At 35.3% G+C, this 24,427-nt stretch overlaps 1 protein-coding gene across 4 annotated transcripts in view; it reads right to left on the bottom strand.

Annotated features, from left to right (window-relative positions):
- Nucleotides 1–1,094: 1,094 nt before the first annotated feature.
- The window catches only part of POLK (DNA polymerase kappa), a 36,986-nt gene continuing 13,653 nt past the window's right edge, over nucleotides 1,095–24,427 (bottom strand). For 3 of the 4 annotated variants that reach the window (XM_049794993.1, XM_049794994.1, XM_049794992.1), the window contains exons 3-15: nucleotides 23,840–23,959; nucleotides 18,177–18,329; nucleotides 17,666–17,797; nucleotides 15,840–15,993; nucleotides 13,486–13,662; nucleotides 11,620–11,744; nucleotides 11,269–11,435; nucleotides 8,649–8,681; nucleotides 6,860–6,956; nucleotides 5,443–5,614; nucleotides 3,624–4,574; nucleotides 2,408–2,459; nucleotides 1,095–2,265 (exon numbers count right to left, since the gene is read on the bottom strand). In XM_049794993.1, coding sequence (XP_049650950.1) covers nucleotides 2,181–2,265; nucleotides 2,408–2,459; nucleotides 3,624–4,574; nucleotides 5,443–5,614; nucleotides 6,860–6,956; nucleotides 8,649–8,681; nucleotides 11,269–11,435; nucleotides 11,620–11,744; nucleotides 13,486–13,662; nucleotides 15,840–15,993; nucleotides 17,666–17,797; nucleotides 18,177–18,329; nucleotides 23,840–23,959 — 2,418 coding nt within the window. In that variant the 3' untranslated portion in view covers nucleotides 1,095–2,180. The remainder of the gene's footprint in view (nucleotides 2,266–2,407; nucleotides 2,460–3,623; nucleotides 4,575–5,442; nucleotides 5,615–6,859; nucleotides 6,957–8,648; nucleotides 8,682–11,268; nucleotides 11,436–11,619; nucleotides 11,745–13,485; nucleotides 13,663–15,839; nucleotides 15,994–17,665; nucleotides 17,798–18,176; nucleotides 18,330–23,839; nucleotides 23,960–24,427) is intronic. The other variant, XM_049794995.1, reaches the window with a different exon arrangement.

Genomic DNA, 24,427 nt, shown 5'->3' with positions numbered 1-24,427 from the left:
ATTGCAGTAAATAATATACATGGAAAACATTAAAATAATCTCACCAAGCACTTCCTGTAAACACACAGAATCACCTTTCCAAAATGTTTCTTTTTATACACATCACAAAAGACAGCCATTTCTGGCTTTAAAATCATACTGTGAGTTTTATTTCTACAATAACTCTTAACATACTCCACAACTTTAACTTCATGACACTCAAATAACTCTATGACACCTTTTTTTAAACAGATGCTAAGACAACTTCAGAGGCTAAGCCAAACTAACTGTATTTGTTCAAGCATTTTTAGTAGTTTACTTTGTTCTAAGTAAATGCATATGTAAAAATACTAATTTTAAAGAAATACACACAATGAGAAGGTAATACTTAGATTCTACACTTCATTGAATCAGACAGATACAAACTAATAAAGGGACAGGTGTTCACTTTCTAAACAGCAGTGGTAGCTTAAGTCATTGTTCCCTTGGTTCTTTTATGTCTTTCCTACCAAAAGTTTCCAGCTCCCACCTCTGTCAACAGAATAGCTCATGCTGAATGCTCACTGACCTGGTTTAGAAAAATTTAACTGAGTCAGCTTACACAGTCTGAACTAGTCCAGCTGATTTGGTCCAAAGCAGATAATAGAGCACTGACATGAATTCAAATGACAGACCTGTGGGTACAGTGGCATCTGGCAAACAAACACATGAGCAGGTAGAGATGGTGAAATCGTTCCAGCAAGTTTGGAAACAACAAAGCACATTCTGGACTTAGCCTGGGAATCTAAAACATATCAGGTACACATTTGTTTGTTTAAAAACCAAGCAAACCCCCACATACTTCCAATACAGTTAAGCAACAAAACAAAAGCATCTACAGTAGCCACTTATTTTAAAGATTTTGCAATTAAAAAGCAGTTTATATTTCATACAGGATTTGACATTGTTTGTATAACTTACAAGAAATATGCTGTCATCATAAATTATTTGCCTGATAAATATTTAATTATAATAAAATGTCTACATTTAAGCAATTTGGTGTGAAGAGAAAAAAATCTAAACAGGATATTTTAAATATTTGCACTTTACAACTTCCTCCTTCCACATATGCACTCATAAAATATCATTTATTCAGAAACACAAAACACTTCTAAAGAGAAAGATAGGTAAACAAGAAGGTTCAGCATCTTGCATATTTGCACATGATTCATATTATTATTGCACCATGACACCTTTTATTCAGAATAAATTTAGTGCTACTGAGCAGTAACAATTTCACAACTGTGAATAAAACTGAAGTTCTCAGTCTCTTTGGAAAGGCCAACGATCGAACAGCATTTGTCTGACTAACCTGGAGGAATCCTTCTCTCATCAACAGGTTTACTAATATTTTTTAAACCAGTGAAGTCATCCTGTATCTCATCACAATGAGTCCTTCAGGGCTGGTCCGTCAACTGTTAGTGAGTTAATTTTCAGTGACAACAATGAAAGCTTGACTGTGCTCTAAATTCTTGCTCTTTTCCTTTGAAATTGTGACACCAATAAATTTTTGCGTCCAATGAGAAAACAGACGTTCATCAGCTGAAATCAAGCAATTCAGCTCTTCTTTGTTATCACACAGCTAATACAACAATTAAATTTGGTGTTGAATTGTCCAAGGAAGTGTCAGCCTGAGCTACTATGGCTACCATGGCCGATAAAACCAACAGAGAAGATGGCAGGTGAGGTGTGGGAAGTACAGAAAGCACATCATGGCACCCTAGCTAACGATTCCTGCTTTCTAGGGAGCTTGCCCTACAGGCTTGTTCAATGGCAGCTCTAATCTCCCTGTTCTCTTTGTTGAACAGCGGAGAGAATTCATGAGGCTGCTCGGGACTCTTAACAAAGTTCCACATGTTCAATATAAACAAAGTCAAAGCGCTAGTGAATTTTGATTCTTGGAAACAACTGGGAAAAAAACTATTATTCTCAAAAAAAAAAAAAAAAAAACAACCCAAAAAATTACCTCAGTTGTACCTCCTCCGCTAGCTCAAACTTCATGTTCTTTTTGCACAGACATACAATGGCTCCAAAGTGACAGGCACCTGAATCCAGCCTACCAATAATGCTAAATTAATTTGCATTGTTGGTAAATAAATTAATGTTTAATTTGCTAAATTAAACACTATGAAATACTTCATATAGAATATGTTGCTACACAGTCATTTAAAAAACATATCAATTGTATTTTTGGAATTGCTCGACTTGGCTTTTTTTGATACTGACTGTGAAGTTGTTAGTCCAGACCTAAAGTTAAAGAAACAAAAAAACACCAGTAAGAGGTTAAAATACACAATGCATACCTACATGAATTTTACAACACTGAGTATTTTTCTAAACTTTATTATTTTAAAATAGTTGTGTACTCAAGTTCCTAGAAAATCCTTACCTTTTTGTTCCTTGTGATGGATTTGTGCATTGCTGTCCTCTGATTAAACCTCCTGAAAAGTAATTGGAAACAATCAAAATTAATTACTTTAATAAAGAAAAAATGCTTCAGAAATTACATACATGGTAGAAGTTTTAAAAGAACAGTTTTGGGTAAAGCTGCTTTTTTTTTTTTAACATAACTAAATTTAATCTGTCTTAAGCAGATAACATTTTATTATCTGCAGTTTGAGTACTGTAGTTTATATTAACATTTTAAAAAGAGAAAAACAAAAATCCTTTAGTTTATTGAGTTCTAACGGATTAATTTGAACCTTGTAGTTTTCAGAAATATTTCAGCATAACATAGTTGATTTTCAAGGTGGCTGTTGAAAACTGTATTTTTAAATTTTTTACCCACTGGGGTGTGGGGGGCAAGAATCTTTGCCAACAGCAAGTGTTCATTTAAAACAAAGCCTGTTTGCGTATATAACAGTACTGCTTATAAAATTTTCTGTGTAAAAGATTCATATTGAAGTCTTAATCTTGTTCTGATAATTCTAACACACTAGCAGTCTATTTCCTCTTATAAATCTCACAAGCTAGATTAGGGACAAAGTACTTTAAGCAGATACAACTACCTGCACATGTGCTCTAATCTGGCCAAAGATTAACTCTTCATAAAAACCAGAAACTACTTGAGTAAATATGCTACTGGTTTGGCATGTTACAGGTGCAGTTATGCAATATATTTTATTAGCTGTAAACCAGGCTTGCAAGTTCTTGCCTTTATGCTTTAGTTCCCCACCTCTCTGTTTTTGCCAGCAGTTTACATAATGGAACTTTTCTGTCAACTGAATCTCTGAAACAATCCAGGTCGAAGATGTTTGCATTGATTTTTGCTTAAATCTCAGTTGCCTTACAAACAACTTTCTGAACATGGTTCGGGAGTAGCAAACATGCAATTTACAGAAATGAGCGGTAATTCCTATGTCACCGTTGTGGCAAATGAGAATGCACTGTCTAACTACCAGCACATTTATAAATACAGTTTGTCATGAAAACTGATTTGATTTTTTTTAAGTAAGAATGTTCACTCTTACATAGGCCTTACTCAAATGAACTAGTTACAAAAATCTCAAAGCCCTGAAAAGTTCAAAGTATACCACTTCCAAATTATTTTAATTGTACAAGCAGATAATTTGAATAATCAAATATACCCTAATGTGCATACTCACCAACTCTATTTGAGTTTTCCATATTATAAGTCTTAGTAGGAAAATCTTTTTTTTCTGTCAGCTCCTGGATAAGGCCTTTATTTAAGCAGACATCCACGTGTCTGTTAAATGACACAAGACTGTTGGTTTTCTGTTCTGAATTACAAACTGGACAAACAAGAACACTGTCTCCTTTGGCTTCAACGAAACAGGAGGAACTAGTTTCTTCTGTGTGTTCAGTCTTTTCAAAATGGTCTTCATTGTCTTCTGAAATTCTTTTGGGTAAGAGACACTGTTTCATACACACGTTTCTAGCAATGTCACTGAGATTGCTAGGCTGTCTTTCTCTGTGAGGTTTATCAGATATTATATGAGTGAATTTTTCTGTGCTACTGCTAGTACAGCTGTCAGATGTACTTGCAGACTGGTCTGTTCCTGCTAATTGATCCACTTTATTTTGACATTCATCAACATTTTCACTTTTAATTTGTGGAAGAAAGTTAAGTGTACTTTCTCTCGAATTGTCATTCTTGGGTATTTCCATGGTATCTTTAACAAGACTCCCACTGAGGCACTCATCAATATGCCTATTAAGCTCTTCCAAATTATTGCTGCTTTGCTCCTCAAAGCAAACGGGGCAGGTGAAGATCTTACACACATTAGAATTCTGTAAGTCTGTTACTTTCTTTGTTTCTTCAACAAAATGTGCTGATGATTTCTTGTCATGAAAGAGCTGCTTACCTACAGTTTCATTTGGAGGATTCTCACTGTTTAGTTGCCTTGCAGCTCGCTTCTTATCAAAGAAACTCCCTCTGGGAGATGCTTCTGAATTTTTCGTGAAACATTCTGGGTTGGACTTCCCTGCATGAAGCCTAAGAAAACTAATTTCTTTTCCTGATTTTAAGAAACTTGTAATGCTTTTTTGCTGGTACTTCTTCTCTTCTTCACTTAGAAATCCTGATACTCGTACACCTAATGATGAAAAACAAACTTGTAATACCAATTTTATGAAAACTTAATACTGATTCTTAATTAACACCTTTTGAGGTATACATCCACTCAATAAAGGTGCATTGTATCTCTAAATGGAGGCTTTACTACATGCAAATGCCAACAATGGATCACAAGGTCCATACAATTTTATCAGCCCTGAACACTTGCCCAACCGTATGAATTTCAATATGCATGAAGTTTTAACTGATTGCACCATAACACGAAGCTATAAACTTAATAAAGTTATATAGAATTCAGTCTGAAAGAGACTTTGCATAATGTTTCCCCGCCAAAATATTTTTTTCTTCAGCATATTCTAATACCACAGACAAATAAGTTTTATATATCACTGAATGGTTCAAGCAGAATGTTTAAGCACCTGAAACACATGGGTCTTAGAATCAAAACATGGAGTTTACTTTTGACAGGAATTTTCAAGTTTCTTGTGGAACATAGCATCTTCAAATCTATAAGCACTTTTACTTAAAGCCTTTGTTTCTGAAAGAGGTTATGGACAGAAACTCCCTGTTGCTGTGGTGCAAAGCAGATTTAAAAGCTCTTCTAAGGCAGCAGAATTAAGCACTGCTACGTGTTAAGGTTCTACTCTCATGCCGATGTATATATTGTTCCAGGGATAACAGGTGGTAGGAAAAGTACAGCATAAATTAGTATAACATTCCTGAGTCACCGTTCAGCAATTCAGACCTGTTTCACTTTGGAAAAACTACCAGGGTAATGGAGAAAGGATAAATCCATTTACACTGATTTTACATCAAAGTACAGTCTATTACTTTGATACACTACAAGATCTAACTCTGAAAATGAAGAATGAGTTTGAAATTTTTACCCATAAGTCTTATCCGTAAAGGGTGAGGAGCAACACTATCAATTTCTGTTCCTAACAAGTCTTTAGCAACAGCAAATATTTCCTCCTCGGTAGAAACAGAAGACAGCACAGTTGAAGCTCTTGTTTTCACTTCAAAGTTCACATTCTTTAGCTTCAAGGTAACAGTTTTACCCTAGGCAAAAAAAAAAGAAGGAAAAAAAAAAAAAGGTTAAGCATGTCATATATGGCACAGAAACACCTATTACGTAGCATCTATATAAAGGCCCTAAATCCACAGTCAAGACTTTGTGCTTATCTGTGTACAGCAAGGGGCATTGGCAAGAATTTGTCTGCAAGATTCTGCACTTGCTCCTAAACTGCTGCCAAAGTTGAATTCTCTGAACTGGGCCATTTGGCTATGGTTCCCAGCAGACCATCTGCCACCAGTGCATGTTCAATAGATTTCATGATCTGGCTACAGTCACAACTTCTACGCTGTGTACAAAAAATTATTTCCTCCCTTGGAAACTTTCAGTGCCAGATATCTTAACTTTGCTGGAAAAGCTACTAAGGATGCCTAAGTGATATCCAATTAAGGATTCACTGAAAACTTCCTTCCTCCTGCATGGTGCTATCAGAACCATACACACAACATCTGTGTTTGGCACAGATATTCCCCTGGCAACACCTAAACTGTTTGTGTGATTTAGAGTGTCCATTTAAAGGTAAATAAATGGCACTCCTCTTATTTTGGTGCCTTTGTAAACTTATCCCTTTGTCCTTCTTAGCTGATTTCCCTTTCAACCTGTCATCTTTTGAGACAATCTTTCATTGCTGAAGAAGACTAATCACAATTCTTTTAGGCCTTCAGCGTTATTCCTTACTTTACCATAAAGACCTCTATAGAAAATATGCACTATTATTTCTAGATAATAAATAGAAATTTGGGGAGAAGGAATACAGGGACTGTTCCTACCATTCATACTGTTGAATGGTATGAATAACTTGTCAGCAAGTTTGGGACATGTAAACTTATTAAACTACACTACTGGCTATTGACTGGATCCTGTATGAATACAGGACAGAAACACAGTGTTTTAAATACATTATTATTACATGATTGACCAAAGTACAGCTCACAGACAATCAACTCTAGTATTTGGTTATAAACATTGCTTTTAGCATAAAATGTTTATATGCTAAATAACTTGGTTAATTAGTTTAATTTTTTCCATGCATATTACTAGATAGCCATCTGAACAATATCGAAAGGCTACCTAAATCATTCTAAACATCCACAAATTAAAGAATGGAGACTTCTAAAGATAGCTTGCATGCTATATGATGCTGCTGAAAGCATTCACACTAACACTGCATTTAATAACTTTGAGTGCAAAGTGTTGCCTTTTTGCAAGTAAAGAGAGAATAATATAAATACCTTAAGTCCCTCCTTCTGTAGCTCTTGGGCAAGGTCTCTGCAGAGTTCTCGACACAAGCTGTACTGGTCTTCTGCTGTGTTTATTTCACTGAATGTTCTGAGATAAAGATATGATCTTTTTTTCAGTATGAAACCTAGAATTTGTTCAGTGGCTGCCATCTAAAAGTATTTTTTGTATGGTTAAACAAAACTACATCAGAAGAAGGTTATATAGGTTTGAGTGTTTCTTCAAGGAAAAATTAATATTAATACAAATATTATACAGAAAGATTTGTGCAGACTTATGTTTTTCAAAATGTTTGCAAAGCCCTTCAAATAATGAAATAATTTGACTTTCAAATTTTCATGCACTATTTGAAAATGTATCAGATTTAAGGTCATTAATGCTTAAATATTTGCAAGAGAGAATACTAACACCAACTGAATTCATGGAGCCAGCCAAGTTATTTGTATTTAATCTCCTTTGTACAGTGCTGTGTAACATCAGAAGAAAGAAGGGATTAGAAAGTCAACATCAGAGCCAAGTATCAGAAATAAATAATGCAGATGCTAAGAAAAAGATGCCAGCTAGGATAATTATGTCTAGCTTCAGAGGAGGAAAAACTATCTTTCTGCCAAAAATGTTGCTAACTGCCTTTGCTAAAGCTTCTTAGCAGGGGAATTATAGTATTATTTTTTGTTGTGCATCTGCTTTTTAGTAATAAAGTGAGAGGAAAGGCAACCTTCAGTTAGTAGTGGTTTAAAGAGAAGTGGGAAGCAAAACTTACAGCCGCAATGTTATCCTGGCAATGCTGCAGTGGTTTACAGCATGGCAATGCTGCAGTGATTGGGAAGCCGTGAAAGTCCCAAGTTCCCAAGTTTGGAAGGGGCAGGACAGAGAATGCTATTTCAGGCCCATCTCTCCCTCCCTCCCTCCCCCCCCCCCCCCCCCCCCCGCTAAAAATTAGTTTCATTATCTCAGCAACCCATTGACATCTCTGGTCTAAAACTGTTTCCCTTAGGGAAAAAAGAAGGAAGAAAGAAAAGCAGAAAGGTAAAATAGGCTACTCGGATTATCTGTCTGTCTGCAAACCAGCACAAGACTACAGCCATAAATTTCTCGGCTCTGGTGGTACCAAATGTTATGGAGCTTACTTAAGCTGCCCAGAACTATTAAGTCTCAATAGGAATAAGAATCTTTTCTTATCTTCTTTTCTAAGAAAAGACAACACATGAGGGTAGGGCTAATTATTACAGTGCTCTACAGAGTCTCCTTGCAGTATTTCCTTTTAAAAAGCGAACTGTTAGAAATGACATACACCACATTCTTAAGGAACTTTACACTGGTAAAAAGTTAAAAGTTAGGAAACGTAACCAATTTTAGTTAACCATGCAAAATTATGGTCTGGTTTGCAAGTCTACCTTATGCTATGCTTCCTATGCATGTGACTGCAGGCTACTAGACTGATAATGACATTAAACTGGAACATATAAAAAAAATTCAAGCCCTTATATATTTCTACTCTATATTATGGCTTAAAGACCACTTTGATGCATTAAAGGCATTGGAGAATCAGATGATAAGTAAAGAGAACACACAAACTGACAAAAGTACCTCCACAATATTCTGAATCCAAGGCAAAAAAACCCAATGAAAGCTTGAATCTGACTTAGTGAGCTTGTTGTATATGTGGTTTTTTAACACGTATAAATACAGAATGAAATTATATGACTAACAAAAGTATACACTAGTTGGCATTAAGTAGGTTTAGTGATTAATGTATTTTTTTTCAATATTGAAGAGGCATACCTTTCAGTGCTCATACTTTTTCTTTCTCCATCCCTTTAAAAAGAAGAACAATTTATTATACTCAGTTTAATTAGAACTGTTATCTTCTCAATAAACTCTGAGTCAACCAATCATGCTTCAATAACTAACAGCAGTCTCTTCTATAAAATCTAGATGTTAAACTTTTTCTACAAATCTTGTACATCAAGTTTAAGTGAATGCAAAATGGAGAATTTTTTAAAAAAAACCCTGAAGCTACTGTAGATGAAGTAAACACATGTATTAGACATAGACTTCAATAAAAATAAACAGTTTGTAAAAAACCAACCAACCAACCAAAAATCCCTAATAAAATTCCCCTCCCTTATCAGGAGGAGTCTTATTTAAAAACAAAACTAACTACAAATCCTAGGCTGTCTCACCTAGCTATAACTGTGAAGCACTGCTCCTAAACATACTATGTATATTTGAGATATTTGTTTACCTGAGAAATTAGTTTGCTTTCTGTCTAAATTACTGCCCATGTTAAAGGTGATCTGTTAAGGCTTTTTTTGTTTGTTTATTTCTGGTTTTAATTAGGCATCCTTTAACAACTCTTCTCCATATAAGGAGTTCCTCAGAGCATTTTCTTTTTAGGTCTTTCTTCTGTTTGTAAGTATTGGAAACTATAAATTTGGTATCCTCAGATTTTCCTAAAAGACAGTGGTCAAAGACAATGACCATAAGATGAACCATTTACTGAGGACTCAGGTGTTGGTATGTTAAGGGCTTGCTTTCTTCACACTAAAATCACTGATATGAAGTTGGTGCTAATAAAAACAAGACCAAGAAATAAATTTCTTAGACTACACCATTAAAAATGTGTTCCACTTCACAATGATAATCTTGGCTTTTGAAATGCTCCTTTAGTTTGTTTTTTTTTAACTTACTGTGAGATTTCCCACCCTGTATACCTAAACAGGTTGAATAAAGGGAAAGAGTGCACCAATTATTAAAGGACCATTTGAGGTTGCTTAAAAGAAACAAATATTTGGAAACCCGCATTTTATCTTTTATCAAGTCACCTTTCTAAAGTCAATCTTACCACATATTTTGTTTCAAGTCAACATACTTCTGAAAATAATAAAAAAACCAACTCAAAAGACTTGTGCTAGCACATTACTGGTCTACAAACTGCTAACTGTATATATTATTTTGTAGTCAAATGGAAAAAATGGAAGATCTATTACTGTCAGAGAAGTAACAGAAAAAATACAGAATAGGACTTTTGGAAGTATGTAAGACACTTTGGAACTCCTAATGAAACCAAATCATTGTCAAGCCATTTTTAAATAGAATTTCAGCACGTTGCGAAGGCTAGAAGGGTATTTAAGGAAGGAATATTTAAAAGAAAGGACTCAATCCTAAATTAAGACTCTTGGTTACACAAACAGCAAAATGCTATGTTTTCTTTTTAAGAACAAGTGCTCCATGTTTGTATCCAGGACAGGCTTAGAAATGACAAATATTATTGAAAAGATGTATTCACTAGTAAGCCTGATTTCTTCCCTCCCAAACAGGAGGCTAAAAGCCATTGAAGTAGTATGAGCTGTGAAGGAATAGATATGAAGAAGGATATAAAATCTTCAGTTCTATTCCAGCAAATTCACAAGTTGATATTACAAATATGTACATAAACACAATAGGAGATACAGAAACTTCACTTACTTTCATTAGAAATATGACAATTTACTACCAGAGAAGATCAGATACCAATGCAATTTTCATTACAATCAGATAATAATAAAACCCAATGAACGTATATTGGTTTTATAGAAGAAACAGGACTGAACACCTCTGCTTCAGATAACTCATTTCTCTTTAGCTATTTTAGTAATTATGAGGTTATCCTAAATGATACTGACTTGATTTCTTGATACACGCTTATGCACAACTTCTCTGACAGACTTTCTGGATTTCATAGAATCATAGAATGGTTTGGGTTGGAAGGGACCTTAAAGATCATCTACTTCCAAACTCCTTGCCATGCGCAGGGACACCTTCCACTTGACCAGGTTGCTCAAAGCCCCATCCAACCTGGCCTTAAACACTTCCAGGGATGGGGCATCCACAATTTCTCTGGGCAACCTGCTCCAGTGCCTCACCACCCTCACAGTGAAGAACTTCTTTGTTATACCCAACCTAAACCTATCCTCTTTCAGCTTAAAGCCACTACCCCTTTTCCTATCACTACATACCCTTGTAAAAAGTCCCTCTCTGGCTTTCTTATAGGCCCCCTTTAGGTACTGGAAGGCTGCTATAACTCTCTCAACCTGTCTTCATAGGAGAGATGCTCCAACCCTCTGATCATCTTTGTGCTTGAGCAGGTCCATGTCTTTCCTATGTTGAGGGCCCCAGTGCTGAACACAGTACTCGTATATTAGACACAGGTGTACAGACTTTTGCTTTTTAATGTTTGGCTGTTGTGTGTACCTTAGCCGTAAGTATAACAATAACAGATATCAGAGATCTTTTAAAATATATTAAACAAGACAAATTTTCATATTTGTCAATAAAATATGTCTCATAATGTACAGTATGTAACATACAGAAGGAAAAATTTAGAAAAATGTAAACGCAGGAGAAAAAAACCCACACCTACTTTTCCAAATGTGTTGAACCCAAACCAAGGGAAATATCCAAGAAATTACGCCAAGATGCTTCTGAAAAAAGAAGAGAAAGCAGTGCCCTCTGCTGGTAGAGTTCTGAGCAAGTCACAATTCCAAGGGCTTTTAACATCTTCTCAGTCACTTTTCCTATACCTGGCACCTGAAAAAAGACTAAGTATCATTATGCTGGAAACTTTCCATTTGCAGATCCAATACCATGAACAACTTAAATCAAACACAACTGGGCAAATTACCTAGAAAAGTACCTATCTTCAGTAGATATCTTGCTTTTAGAACGTATGGAACATACATGATTGCATAGTAAATGTCAGGGTATCTCTTACCTTTCTAATAGGCAAATCTTTTAGGAAGTCTAGCACTGCTTGTCTCTCAGGAGCAACTCTGCATTGCCCATTAGGTTTATTACGGTCGCTGCACATTTTTGCTAACATTGTATTAGGTGCTATTCCTTAAAAACAAAGAAACAAACTCCATATTTTTAAAAAATACAAGACAATGTTTCATTTCAACTGTCCAGTATTTAAAAGCACAGGAGTAGCTTACACATTTGGCAAAGACTACACATAAGCAAAAGCATGACAATAATCCATAAACAGATTTGCTGGAATTCTGCAAAAAAATTTTGTCATAGACATGTGAGAACGTAAGTACATGTGGTAGATTAAATATAACATATGCACCAGGTAAAGTATACCTACTATTTTAAGATAGTCAGGGTAACACAACATGCACTAATCAGTCATTAGGGGTTAAATACCAAGTGTTTAAAAATAACATTAGTTACATGATTGAATGACTTCATGATGGTGATTATGGAAAGACAAAAGGAGATGTTTATAACGGCAGTTACAATGAACTCTTAATGAGAAGGAGATATTTCTTCCTTGTATTTCAACGAAAAGACTAAATTAATTTTGACAAAAAATTACCAAATTAAAGTCTTTTATGGGCTACCACTGCTATGTAATCATTTAGAAATATATATATATTTTCCACTGACACTGGTAGGGATGAGGAGGGATTGCTGTTTTCTATCAAAGTAACTGTTTTTACAAATGAGCTCTGGAATAGGTTTAGCAAGAAAATCGAATTATTCTGCGTTAGAGACCTAGTGGTCTAAATTTTGATTTGCTTACTGATATAATGTATTATTCAAAATGGTAGAAGTAATTCTATTTATTATTGATTATCAGTATTTCTTCAATTAGCCTTCTAACTTTTTCATTTTTGGGCTTAACATCCCTGATGGACTTATAAAAGTCACACCTGTTTTCTAAACACTAACTTACCCTTAGGAAGACAAATTATTATTTTGTAACCACTCATGAGATACCATACATGGGAGGGGGGTCTCATCCTGCTTCTTCCTATTAGCTGTTCCTTTACCTCTGCTTACATTCAACACTTCCCTGGCCTTCCACATCTGCTTCATAAAGCTCAGCACTCCCTGATGCCTCACTGCCCTGGTTCACAAAGCAGTTCGGATGGCATCCAAACTAGGAATGGCAGGGACACACACTTTTTTTAGTGACCTAATCCAGATTATTATCAAAAGAGTTGAAACTTACAGGTAGGTTGCCTGAAGTCAAAAGACATGAAACTTGAATGGTAAATATTTTAAAGGTAGTGAATAGTTTATTAACTTCAACACATATTTACTTAACTGAGAACTAGCTTTTTAATGAATTTTGATACTGCCTTGAGCAAGGAACAGTGTGGAGAACTGTTAGAAATACTTAATAATATGGATCTGCTCTTCGAACTAACAGCAATTTAGCAACCAGTGACAGATTTCACTATGACCACTGGCTTACAAAAACAATTTACATGAAGCACTAAACCCACAACCACCAGTGCTAAGATTAGCTCCTGCGTGCACTGCTCATTCTTCCACACTACTTGTATTTCAAGAAGAAATAAGTAAAAATATGATGTAATTGTTTCTATGATTAAAAAAACCCAAACAACCAAAACAGGAGTTGCTTTGATAGCCATAAGATATCTTGAAACACTTGAAAGTCAGCCTTTGCAGACTTGCAAAGAGAGCATATTTTTCTGCAGCACGAGATTGCTGTGGCAATGCTAGTTTCTTAATTAATGCCCTCTGAGATTAGAGTAGAAGACATCGTGGAAATACAAAGCATTATTATTATTATTATTGTTATTATTATTATTATTAGTCTGAATACCTGCACTAGCAGTCAGTTGAGTTTTCTGCTCAATTCTAAAGCGAATTTCCTTCACAACTTCCTCTGCAGAAGTTCCAAAGACAACCGAATTTGCCACTGATTGATCTCTTTGTACAGGGTGGTCATCCATCAGAAGTGTGTTGTCTTCAAACAGTACCGGTGAAGAAGAGTATCCACCTTCGTTAAATATGGCAGACATATTTATATTATCTTTACGTATGTTAGATAGAAACACAAACAATTAATCCATCCATATAAAACATACACTTTATTGATTTCCTTCTGCAGTGGCTGAAGGGAATTCATTAGCAGGTTTTTGGTTTTTTTTTTTCTGTTTGGAAAAAATATATAATTATTTAGCCAAAGCAATTGCACTGCTTTTTTTGCTTTTTTGTTTGAAGAAAGGAGACTCATAACTGCTTTTTTCTTAGTATGATTTGAGCTTGGCTGAGATTGGAAGAATTGGCTAAGACACTGGACAACTTCCAGAAAAGCAATAAGGTTTAATGGCCTGTTGCTGTAGCAGCAGAAAACCATCAAAATTTTGGCATTATTTTTGTTTCATATCACACTGAAGGCCAGATACTCCCTTTTCTTGTGGAAATAAAAATCTTTTGCAGAAGTTTTTTCAATGTCTCCAAAGAAAATTAGCGTTCTGGAATATCTGGTTCTAGAACCATCAGCCTGGTCAGCTTCCTGTTTTCAACTGCAGTCATGGTAAAACAAATAATGTCAGCAGCCCTTGTCTGATTTTACAAACTTTACTACTATGGTTTCACATTCTTAGTGCTTGTTTGTGTTTCCGAAGAGCAAAGATATCAGAGAAGTATGAAGAGGCACATGGCTACACATCAGTGATACTCATTTTGTAAAGACTATGCCAGTTTGTTTCTTTCTATTCTATCAATGTTTTTCAGTAGTAGTGTATCCTTGATTATCCTCTTAATGACTATTTAGATAATTTCTGAATACCTATAATATAAATTTGCAGGTTTTGTACCAATCAACCATTTGTATGACTCCTCCTGTTTTATTATTCCCAATTGGGTATACAGTTGTGGATGTGGTTCCAACTCCATCTTCTAGAGCCAAGCGAAATCCATTCATATCTTAAGCATTACTGCAATTCCTGCAGTGTTCATTACTTTATATATTTTTAGTTTTGTAAAATAATCATGTAACTAGAGCTTACACACACTGTTTTTGCAGCCAATTTCTCATGTTTCTGATGTACAGGACTCAGTATTTTAGGAAACATCTTTGCAAAATACAAACAACCTTTAGAACAGTAAGTTTATTCTATACCTCCTTAAGTCATAAGATTATTACTACTTATTTGCAAAATTATCGTGTTGAACTGTAAAGGAAAAAGACACACCTAAACCACTCAGTTTGGGTTTAGTAAACCTAGTACCACTTTTCACACATTTTACTCAAGTTAAAAAAAAATAAAAAAATCCTTCAAGTCCAAATCATTAGCAGCACACCTTTTATGCATGGGTGAGTAGTAGAGGAAGTTAACCTGTAAATTAACAAATCAGAGGTAGAGAGTATATGGGAGGACATATTACGCAAGGACTTAAGAATCTATACTTTCAATGGGTGCAGCTTATCTGAAGCTTACGTATATGCATGTTTGACCGGTATCCCCTGCTCCCGACCCCTGGTAATGTGGTTAGCGTAACTAATGCTGTTTTATGAGGCAAGCAGCCATTCCCTGGGACCGAGTGGGTCACGTACTCGTTCCCTTTCCCCTCTTTATCAGGCCCTGAAGGTCCTGTCACCAAGAAGACAAACCAAACAGATTTCTTCTACCCCTCCCTACCGCCCTCAAGGTTCCTGGGCACCAGACTGGTTACTCCCTTCCTTGCAGGCCTTCAAGGTCCCAAGCACCCGGCCAACCCGGTGGTGTTGATGACCCTGCCACAGAACAGGGAAGCGTAACAGCACCCAGAGCACTGTGTGTAAAACCAAGCAGTTACAAGTCCTAAGGGGAAACTTGGACCAGGACTGCAGCTGGACAGTGAGACCAGGACCCCCCAGTGGCCAGGGACACATCCACCATCATCTGCTTCCTCTGAGGATGGAGGGAGTGATTAGAAATTATAAGTTAAGTTGTATTATAAATTCTGTATTATGCTATTTATAGATTGTACTACATTGATTCTGCTTTCAAAAACCCTGTGTTATTCTAATAATAAACTCTGTCTTATACTAATATAATTTCCTGTTAAGAAAATAAAGCTTAAATTCTAACTATGTTTAGTGTCATCATTATTCTGCCAAGGATCCCTAAATTAAACCATCTGTCCCCTCAGTGTCAGGTGACTGCATAAAAAGAGTAATTTGCTTACCTTTTTCTGTAGTCCTTTCTGTGTTAAAAAAGAATCTTCTCTTATCTTCAGGCCAGTTCAGTCTTTTCTCCAAGTGCTCTGTTATGTTCAGATAGGCTTCATCTAGGCCCATAGGCATAAAATTGGGATCATATTCGGTCAGTATTTCTCTAACCTTGATAAACACATAGTGAAAGTTTAAAGGCTTGCTGCTGTAAGAGCAGATCTTGACACATACTTATGAGGTGAAAAAAGTTACTCTGAAACTTCAAGATGACCAATCAATATTAAAGATATTTATAGAACAAATTGTTTATTTCTATTGTAAAATTACTAGTACTGCTTCTCACAAGTAGCAAGATACCAATGGTTAAGTGAGAACTAAACAGACTTCGAGCAGTGTATTTTACTACAGAGGTCATTAAGATCAGTGTACAAGGACTCCACAGGCATTAGGTTCACAGACACTGCAGTAACCACCTGAATAAAACTCTGGGGACCTGGGAACTCAGCAAAGCACATGAGGTGATGCACCTTTCTGTGCACATCACATATGCAAAGGTTAAAAAAACCCCAACACTTAAGTTTTAAATTACATTCAAACTAAAATTATAGCCAATGTTTTATAGCACTGGTTAATGCCACAGGAAAAACTTGTTAAAAAAATCTTTAGTGATACGTGCATCTTCCCAAAAGGCAACATAATAAATTAAATGATCAAAATAAAATCTCTACCTTTTCTCCTCTTTTTTTAAACAAGGAGGAAAATTTGAATGCATCATGTTTTCTCTATCAGTTTTGGTCAAATTCTTAGATACCACAACTTTTGTTCACATGTACTTCATCTTTCTGAAACTGATTAAAGATAGAATTCACTGCTCAACTTTTAATGACAAAATGAAATAACTTTAAATATTTTCAATCCAAATTCCAAGAGAAAAATGTAACTAAAAAGCCAAATCAACCTGAACCTTTAATACTTTACCTCAATCAAACAACAAATGAAATATGTATCATGAAATCCAAGATCCTTAACAAGTTCAAACCCGTTCTGAAATACTCATATTCATATATGCTTTTTTTACAGCAGAAGTAAGAAAAATAAGATCAAAATTAATAATTACCTTATTTATGTGAAGAGATTGAGGCTTCATAAAAATACATAAATAAAAAAATAAATAAATCTTGGTGTAATTTTATTGACATCAGGAGACTTGTGCCATGTACTAGTCTGATTTAAGACCTACAAAAGATCTTCTTTTCTTTCTTTTTTTTTTTTTAAACAGGATTTTGGGTATCCTTTCTCATTTCTCCTGGCACTAAGTAAAATTACTTCCATTACAGCAAAATGTGATTTTTTTTCTCCCTAATTTTTCGCTCGTTATTTCAACTTCCTTCTTTTAAGACAAATGAATCTGCATTTAGAATCCACGCTCTTTGCTTCTCTCTCCAGTAATTAGCAGTTGAAATTATGATTATGCATTGTATGAAATTATTATCTCCATGTTTCCTATGAACTTGCAGCTTCCTAGTAATTAGATTATGCTCCATGGTTTTGAAGTTTCAAGAATAATAAGGCTCAAGTGGTATCACTAGCTCACTATACCGTTTTGAACATCTATCAGCACCATTAAAATGGCAAGATGGGCGAATGCAATGCTTTTTCACCTCCTTGCCCAAAAGGTGCCCAAAAGCACCAATGTTATGTTCAACTTATATTCAAAGCCCCATCGCTGAAGAGTTTAATATTTAAACTACCACTTTTCACATTATCTAGGACTAGATGTATTGATAGAGTTTAAAACCAGATACACTGACTTTTGGTTAGAGAGCACTTTCAGACTTACCTCTTTACTCACTTTGCCGTATTTTTCAAAGTTTAATGGTACTATAGTTAGATGTGGACAAAGCTTTTTAGCAATAAATCCAGGCATGGCTGCACGTACACCAAATCTCCTAGCATGGTAATTTGAGGTGGACTTAGGAGAGATTAAATAAGTTTAGTGTTCAGTAATCAAGTTTTTCCTGAAGTTCAGTGTAAATAATCAAGTTCTAGTCACACATCTCCACACAGGAAAGACTGACAAGGCTAAGAGTTTCTATGCATTGCCCCCCCCCCCCCCCCCCTTTCAATCTGTTTACATCCTTTAAACTTTCACCAGTACACTTTTTATTGAAAAATAAAATCTAGCTTACATGGTCTAGTCTAAGACATGTTTTCTCTATTATTTTTGTCATTTTTTCCACACTTATAAAAACTGTCTATATAACAGTGTCATATTATGTTATTACTGTATGGTTTATTAGGCTTTAGATTCATGTAACTGATTTCTGTATTAGCTTGACATTCGGCCTTACCAACATACTCATCGATCCCACTGCTATAGGCTTTTCCTTCAGCTCTGGATTGTCTCTCATTTCCACAGCTGCGTAGAATGCATCCATGTCAATGTGTACAATTGTACTGCTAAGGTTACGGCTCTGTTCCAGTTCTATCACAAGTTTGTCCACCTGAACAGAATAAATCAGTAATTGAAAAACTATTAACCTGGCAGAAATGCAACAGTACAGATGATACTAAAAACTCAAATACATCTAGCATATAGTTAAAAAAACCCCAAACCAGTAAACCCAAACCCCACCAAACCAGCACCAACAAAAAAACTCCAACCAAGTTTCTGATTAAACTTGCTCTTAGAACTCTGCTGCAGCAAATGCCACAAAAAAAACCCCAAAACCCAATGAAAAAAAAACCCAACCCAACAAACAAAACCCCAACTTTGTGAGGAATAAAAAAAAAAAAGATACATCATCTGATTCAGGCAGAAACTTTATAAGACCATTGAATATGCAGATTTGGCTACTGTGATACAGCTTAATTTAAAAAACCAGAAAACATGCTATTAGAGAATTTCCAATACTCCTAAATTAAGCCATCATACTTCAGAAAATTGCCATAGACAGTTGAGGAGAACACCAACAGCTCACAGGGCAGATCCATCTATCTGACCTGTCAGAAATAAGGTCTCAAACAAACAGGTTCATTTATTGCTAAGTAAACTACTGTTAATCCCTTCATGAAACTCCTCAGTATTTGTTACAGGAATCTAAGTCAGTCATATAAGGCTGGATTGCTAGCAAAACTGCAAGGTGGCTTTTAATGAAAAGTCCATATATAGGAAGTGCGTTTCACTGCAAGAGTTCAATATGTATCTTCTACTAGTAGACTGTGAGCGGTACTCCTGCTTCATCAGCTCCGTGGTGTTGTGAGGCAGAAGCCAAGCACAGAGACCATTCCATGAAATATTTTAATAGTGCTTAATTTGTTTGCATTCTTTTACCAAAAGACTTGCAGATCATGTGCTTGTTTCTGAAATATCTTTCAACTATGAATGAGGCATGAACTGTCAGTGTCAGCAGAAAGCATGAGTGCATTATTTGACAGGTGATTGTTAAGGTCTACTGATTTAAGATGTCTATGTTGGCAGTACCACACATCATTCTAGAAGTGAAAGAGAAAATATGTAAATATATACAAAGTGCTATCAAACTATGATTATCTAACCACACTAATGACTACGCTAACCTCGATTTACACAACTAAAGAGTGCTACTGCTAGAAAAATACCCAACACCAAGGCATAATAGAGCTCAACAATGCAAATAGTGAAAAAGAACCGAATTTTCACTTCGTGTACAAACACAAGGACACACACACATTCATGACATCAAAGTACCATTACAGAAATGTCTCCTGATTGATTGCAATGGGTTTAGGTTCCTAGAAAGGAATGTTTACATGCAATTTGCATGGTTACTTGAAGACAGTTTCTCTTTTTCCCCTTGACAGAGCTGCTTAATAAAAAACATAAAATCCTTATTGGAAAAACCCATCTTTGGAGCTGAAGATACTGAAACCAAGGCGAGTTGCTAGGAATGTTCTGATTAAATTGCTGGGTAATGATTTACAAAGTCTTTTCTCTGTTTTGTTTCAAGTTGATTTGAGGGATGAAAGGCTAGAATGGGGCCTCAAACTAGGCTATTCCATACAGAAGAGCACAGTATGTTGCCTGAGGCTGAGAAAACTGGTTTAGACAAATTCAAAGCACAACAGGAAAGCCATTCAAACAGCAACAAAAAAAGTGGGGAATTTACATTATTGTCATTACTCTACTAATTCAGCAAGGATTTGAGTCACAGTATAATCATGAGAAGCATCCTTATTTTAAACTATACATTACAGATAATTTTCAGGTTACTCTCAAATTCAAATTGCTTAATTAATTAATACTGTCAATTGCTCCTCCAGTTACATAACTTCTGTATTTCAATTTATCACATTTATAACAAACTTCTTTTTGCTTTTTCTCCCCAAATGTATTTCTAACATGATACTTCCTGATCAGCTAACATATGCACCTAAAGAATGAAATAAAATTACATTAAACTAATCAGAAATACAAAAACATAACTCTTCAGCAAAAGCAACTGATACAAGTAATACGCCAAAACAAAACACACTCAGATGTACTCAGAGAATTCTTGACACCTACAAATGTTTCCTTGATAAGATAAGGAAAGTTAGAGAACAGTTCCTTAGAGACAAGCCAGACTGACCAGTTTTTAAAAGCTGCTTTCAATTTTCTTTTGAAGATAAAGAGATACTAAGTTTTTTTATTTCTAAGCTAGATGAAAAAAAACAACCCTAAAAAGTACAAATTGCAATTAGAAGTTTAGTTTTGCTTATAGTGACTTCCAGACAATTTAAAGAGTAACCTCTCATTCCTTCTTATCCCATGACACAAAATACAAGTTTTCTATCTTAAATTGCTTTGTCAAAGTAAGACAGAAAAGATTATTCAAAATCCTTTGTATCTGTAAAAGCATCTGACAAAGTGAAGAGATAACAGTGATACCATTTTAACACAACAGTAACTATTTACAGAATAAACATCTGGGATAAAACCCACATGGATAAAAATAGCAAACATCAGTACAGCAGTTTACAAATCTGGTAGCAGCTGGATACCTTTTAAAGTATTGTTAACTACTGCTGAATTTCAAGGAATTCCACTCTAGGTTGTCAGGATAATCTAACTCTGTTACAGAAAAGTTTTCAAAACTGAAGAATTACATGATACTGTACAGTATATATAATTTCCCTTAAAAGAAGGGAATGACATTCATTAGGAAAACTTCAAACTACCTTTCACATTAAAGATTATTTTTTAAAAAACTCCAATAAACAAACAAACAAAAACCCAAAGAAATATTTGTACACAGAAATGGCAGTTTTAAGAAGACTTATTTGCAAAATCAATGATCATAAATACCCTTTTGCAAAGGTGGCCTAAGGAAAACTGTAAAAATATTTTAAAATGCCCTCACAAATTCCTTGGCACACACACACTCTAGTGGTGAGAAAGACAGCATTACGGTGCAGATTCTACACCTTATATTACTGTATCCACCATGTAACCAGGATTTCATCCAACAAATCCAGTTAATTGAGGAATTTTTTGTTCATTTGTTTTTACATTACAGCACTTACATCAACTGCCAGCTTAGGAAGCTGTATCTGAGCCTCTAACCATCCTACAAACAAGACTTGATCTGCAGATGAGAACTTGCAGCATTCATAGGAGTAGATACACGGATACCTTTGTAATTCTGGAGTACCTCCCACTTACAAATTTTAGGAGAACAAATTCTCTCATGGCATATCGGAAGGTAGTATTAAAAAGAAGAGTTAAAGAACTCTGTAGAAAACAATAAAGCAGAAAAGAAGAGAGATGACTATATCCATATGAAGAGCTAGAGAAGCCGATTAAACAACACAGGGCACATATTAAGAAAACCAAACAGGACAAACAAGACTTGCAAAGTTAAAGGTGGAGATAATGGCCTGGGGAAGAGTAGTTGGCAGGTAAGTGACAGGAAAAGGGGGAGGCATTTAGGCTATCAGACACAGAGAGATAATGACTGGATGGGCCAGGACACTGGGGACTTCAGTGGGGACTCTCGGGTCATAGACAGGCACTGTGTTGGAAAGAGGACTGATGGTATTCTGGGGATGTGGGACAAGAAAAGGAAAACTCTGAATAGGATAAATTAAAAGAAAGGAGAGAAGAGAGCAAAAGGGTCAGAACTTGTGATGAAGAAATAAGGGCAAGAACAACCATGAACCAGAGCTTAACTGCATACAGAGGATGGAACCAAAATCCAAGACTTCAAGATGTTTTTATAGCTGCAAGGATCCAAAATGAGCCAGCAAAAAAGTGTGCGTGTTATCCCCTTCCCATGACAGTTCTCAGGCAGTACGACAGCTGACTTAACAGGTACTCCATTGGAAATATAGATGACTGGTATTTGAGCAAGTGGCATAAAGATTTCAAACATGGGGTTTGAAACTCAGATCCCAGTAAGACCCACATGAAAGAATTTCTCTCTTTTTTAGCTGCTTCTTTCTTCTGTAGAAAGCAATTTTCATACAAAACATTAAAAGAAAATAACTTTATATTGCAAGATCAAAGAACTAAGTTCAAAAAAGGACAACATGAGGGTAGTCAAAGCAATTCAAGTTTATTGGCTTTCACTATATGCACTACATAGTCTTTACATAACCATACACAAATTTTATAGGATCTATGTCATTCATGTAATTCACTGTTCTCTGTAAAAGGAAAAGTTCTGTGGTAAAGGAAGGATGGAAATGGAAGTATTTTTTCATAATTAAGTGACTTAAAAGCTACCCCAGAAAAGTAAAAAAAAAAAACCCACAAAAATGGACAAGCAGAGATGTAACTGATCCATGTTAAAGATTAACTAAAAACAGCTGATGCATACTGGCTTAAAACACACTTTTCAGAGGTATGCAGTAATTGCAAGCTTTTCTGGGCACAAACTTGAGATACTGGCATTTAATTTACAGAAGTGATTTGTAAATCTGCAATGAACAAAAAAGGATTGTACACCAAAGCTCAGGACCTATAATCCTCACAATGGAATTGGAATTAATGGATATGTTTAATCTTCATGTGCTTCAGCTCCTCATCTACAAAACAAAAACATCACTCTACTTTGCTGGAGTATTGCACAACAATTTAAAGAATTCACACAATGTGGTGTACAACATAGAAAAGTCTATGAGGAAGTCAGTAATTCTGCATTCAAAGCTGGATTAGACTAGTGTACAACAAATAAAGCTTGGGCCACCCATTGAACAATGAGGACAACAGTAAATATTGAATAATTGCCCACTCAGTGAACACTGTCTGCACTGTGCACTGAATGAAGCAGAAATCCCGTTAGTGAAAAACAACAAGCAATCATCTCATTAAAGACTGAATCACAGTACAAATGAAAAAGGAAAGGAATTCAGCTTCTACAAGCAGCTTTAATTCTGTTGTGCCTAAGAATGTTTAGTGTGCAACCTTGGTTCTGTTGTTTTCTTTTAACAACCTTTCATACACAGTAATACTTTGGATACTATATCATTAGCATTTGAGAAGAGAACTGGCCTCTTCACCTTTCTAGTTCAGGACACTTGTATTTCTTGTGACTGCTTGCCATGATGATTTTTTTCATTACTTAGCATAAATAACGAATAAACTATATCCAGAAGAGTTGACAACTGTGATCTTCCTCATCCCATTGCAAGCCATTGAATATAAATATACATATATTAAAAAAACAGAAAGTAAACTCAAGACTGATATGATACTTATGAACAAGCTGTTTAACAAAACTTTTACATAAACAATAATGACATCCCGTTAAACTGATCAGACTTAGAACAACAGGAATTACTTTGCTTCATTTCAGAGTGATTTTACAATCTATTCTTCGAGCAAGTTATTAAAATTACATCATCAAAATATCATGCACTTTTACCTGCATGACTAACATCAAAATAGTAGTTAACATTGTGCTTATGACCAGAATTTAATGGAATAAATAAGAACACACCAAAATGTTTACCATTCGCCATTTACTCCAAAAAGTCTTTACAAGCTTAGTACCTGCAGCTGTGCTTTCAAGAGCTGTTGTGTTGTAATTTTCTCTTTCAGCTGCATCATTTTTTCAATTCGCTGGTTAACTTGTTGATCTTTTTTAAGTTCATTTTCATAAAATCTAGAACCCTGGAAGACAATTGCAAAAACACTAAAGTTTTTATTTGTCTTTTCCTATATACAACCACATTTGATCTTTAAATACAGAAAACATAAAACACAGTAACAGTTTCTAATGCATACTTTGGATTTTCCTATAAATGATACATAAAAGAGACCTGTGGTGCTTTACGTCTCTCTCCTCAAATGACACAAATACATTTCTCCTTCTCATATCCTCTATACTCAGAGTAAAAAGGACTACTTATAGAACTTACTATGATTACTCATTCTAACACTTGACAACAAAAATTCGAAGACAGTAGACAAAAGTCAAACTACTCTTTACAATACCTCCAAGATAAGGAGTATAATACTCTAAATAAAGTTGATTTAAGCATTTTGCCAGACTTCTATATAGTTTAATCTACATGGAAATAAATAATGACATCACAAAAGTCAAATCCACTTGTAATGCTAAGTATTTTATTGACCACT

Source organism: Accipiter gentilis, chromosome Z (assembly GCF_929443795.1).
Source record: "Accipiter gentilis chromosome Z, bAccGen1.1, whole genome shotgun sequence".
Lineage (NCBI taxonomy): Eukaryota > Metazoa > Chordata > Aves > Accipitriformes > Accipitridae > Astur > Astur gentilis.
Note: the sequence above shows the minus strand (reverse complement) of the source record. Positions and strands in the feature narration are given on the sequence as shown.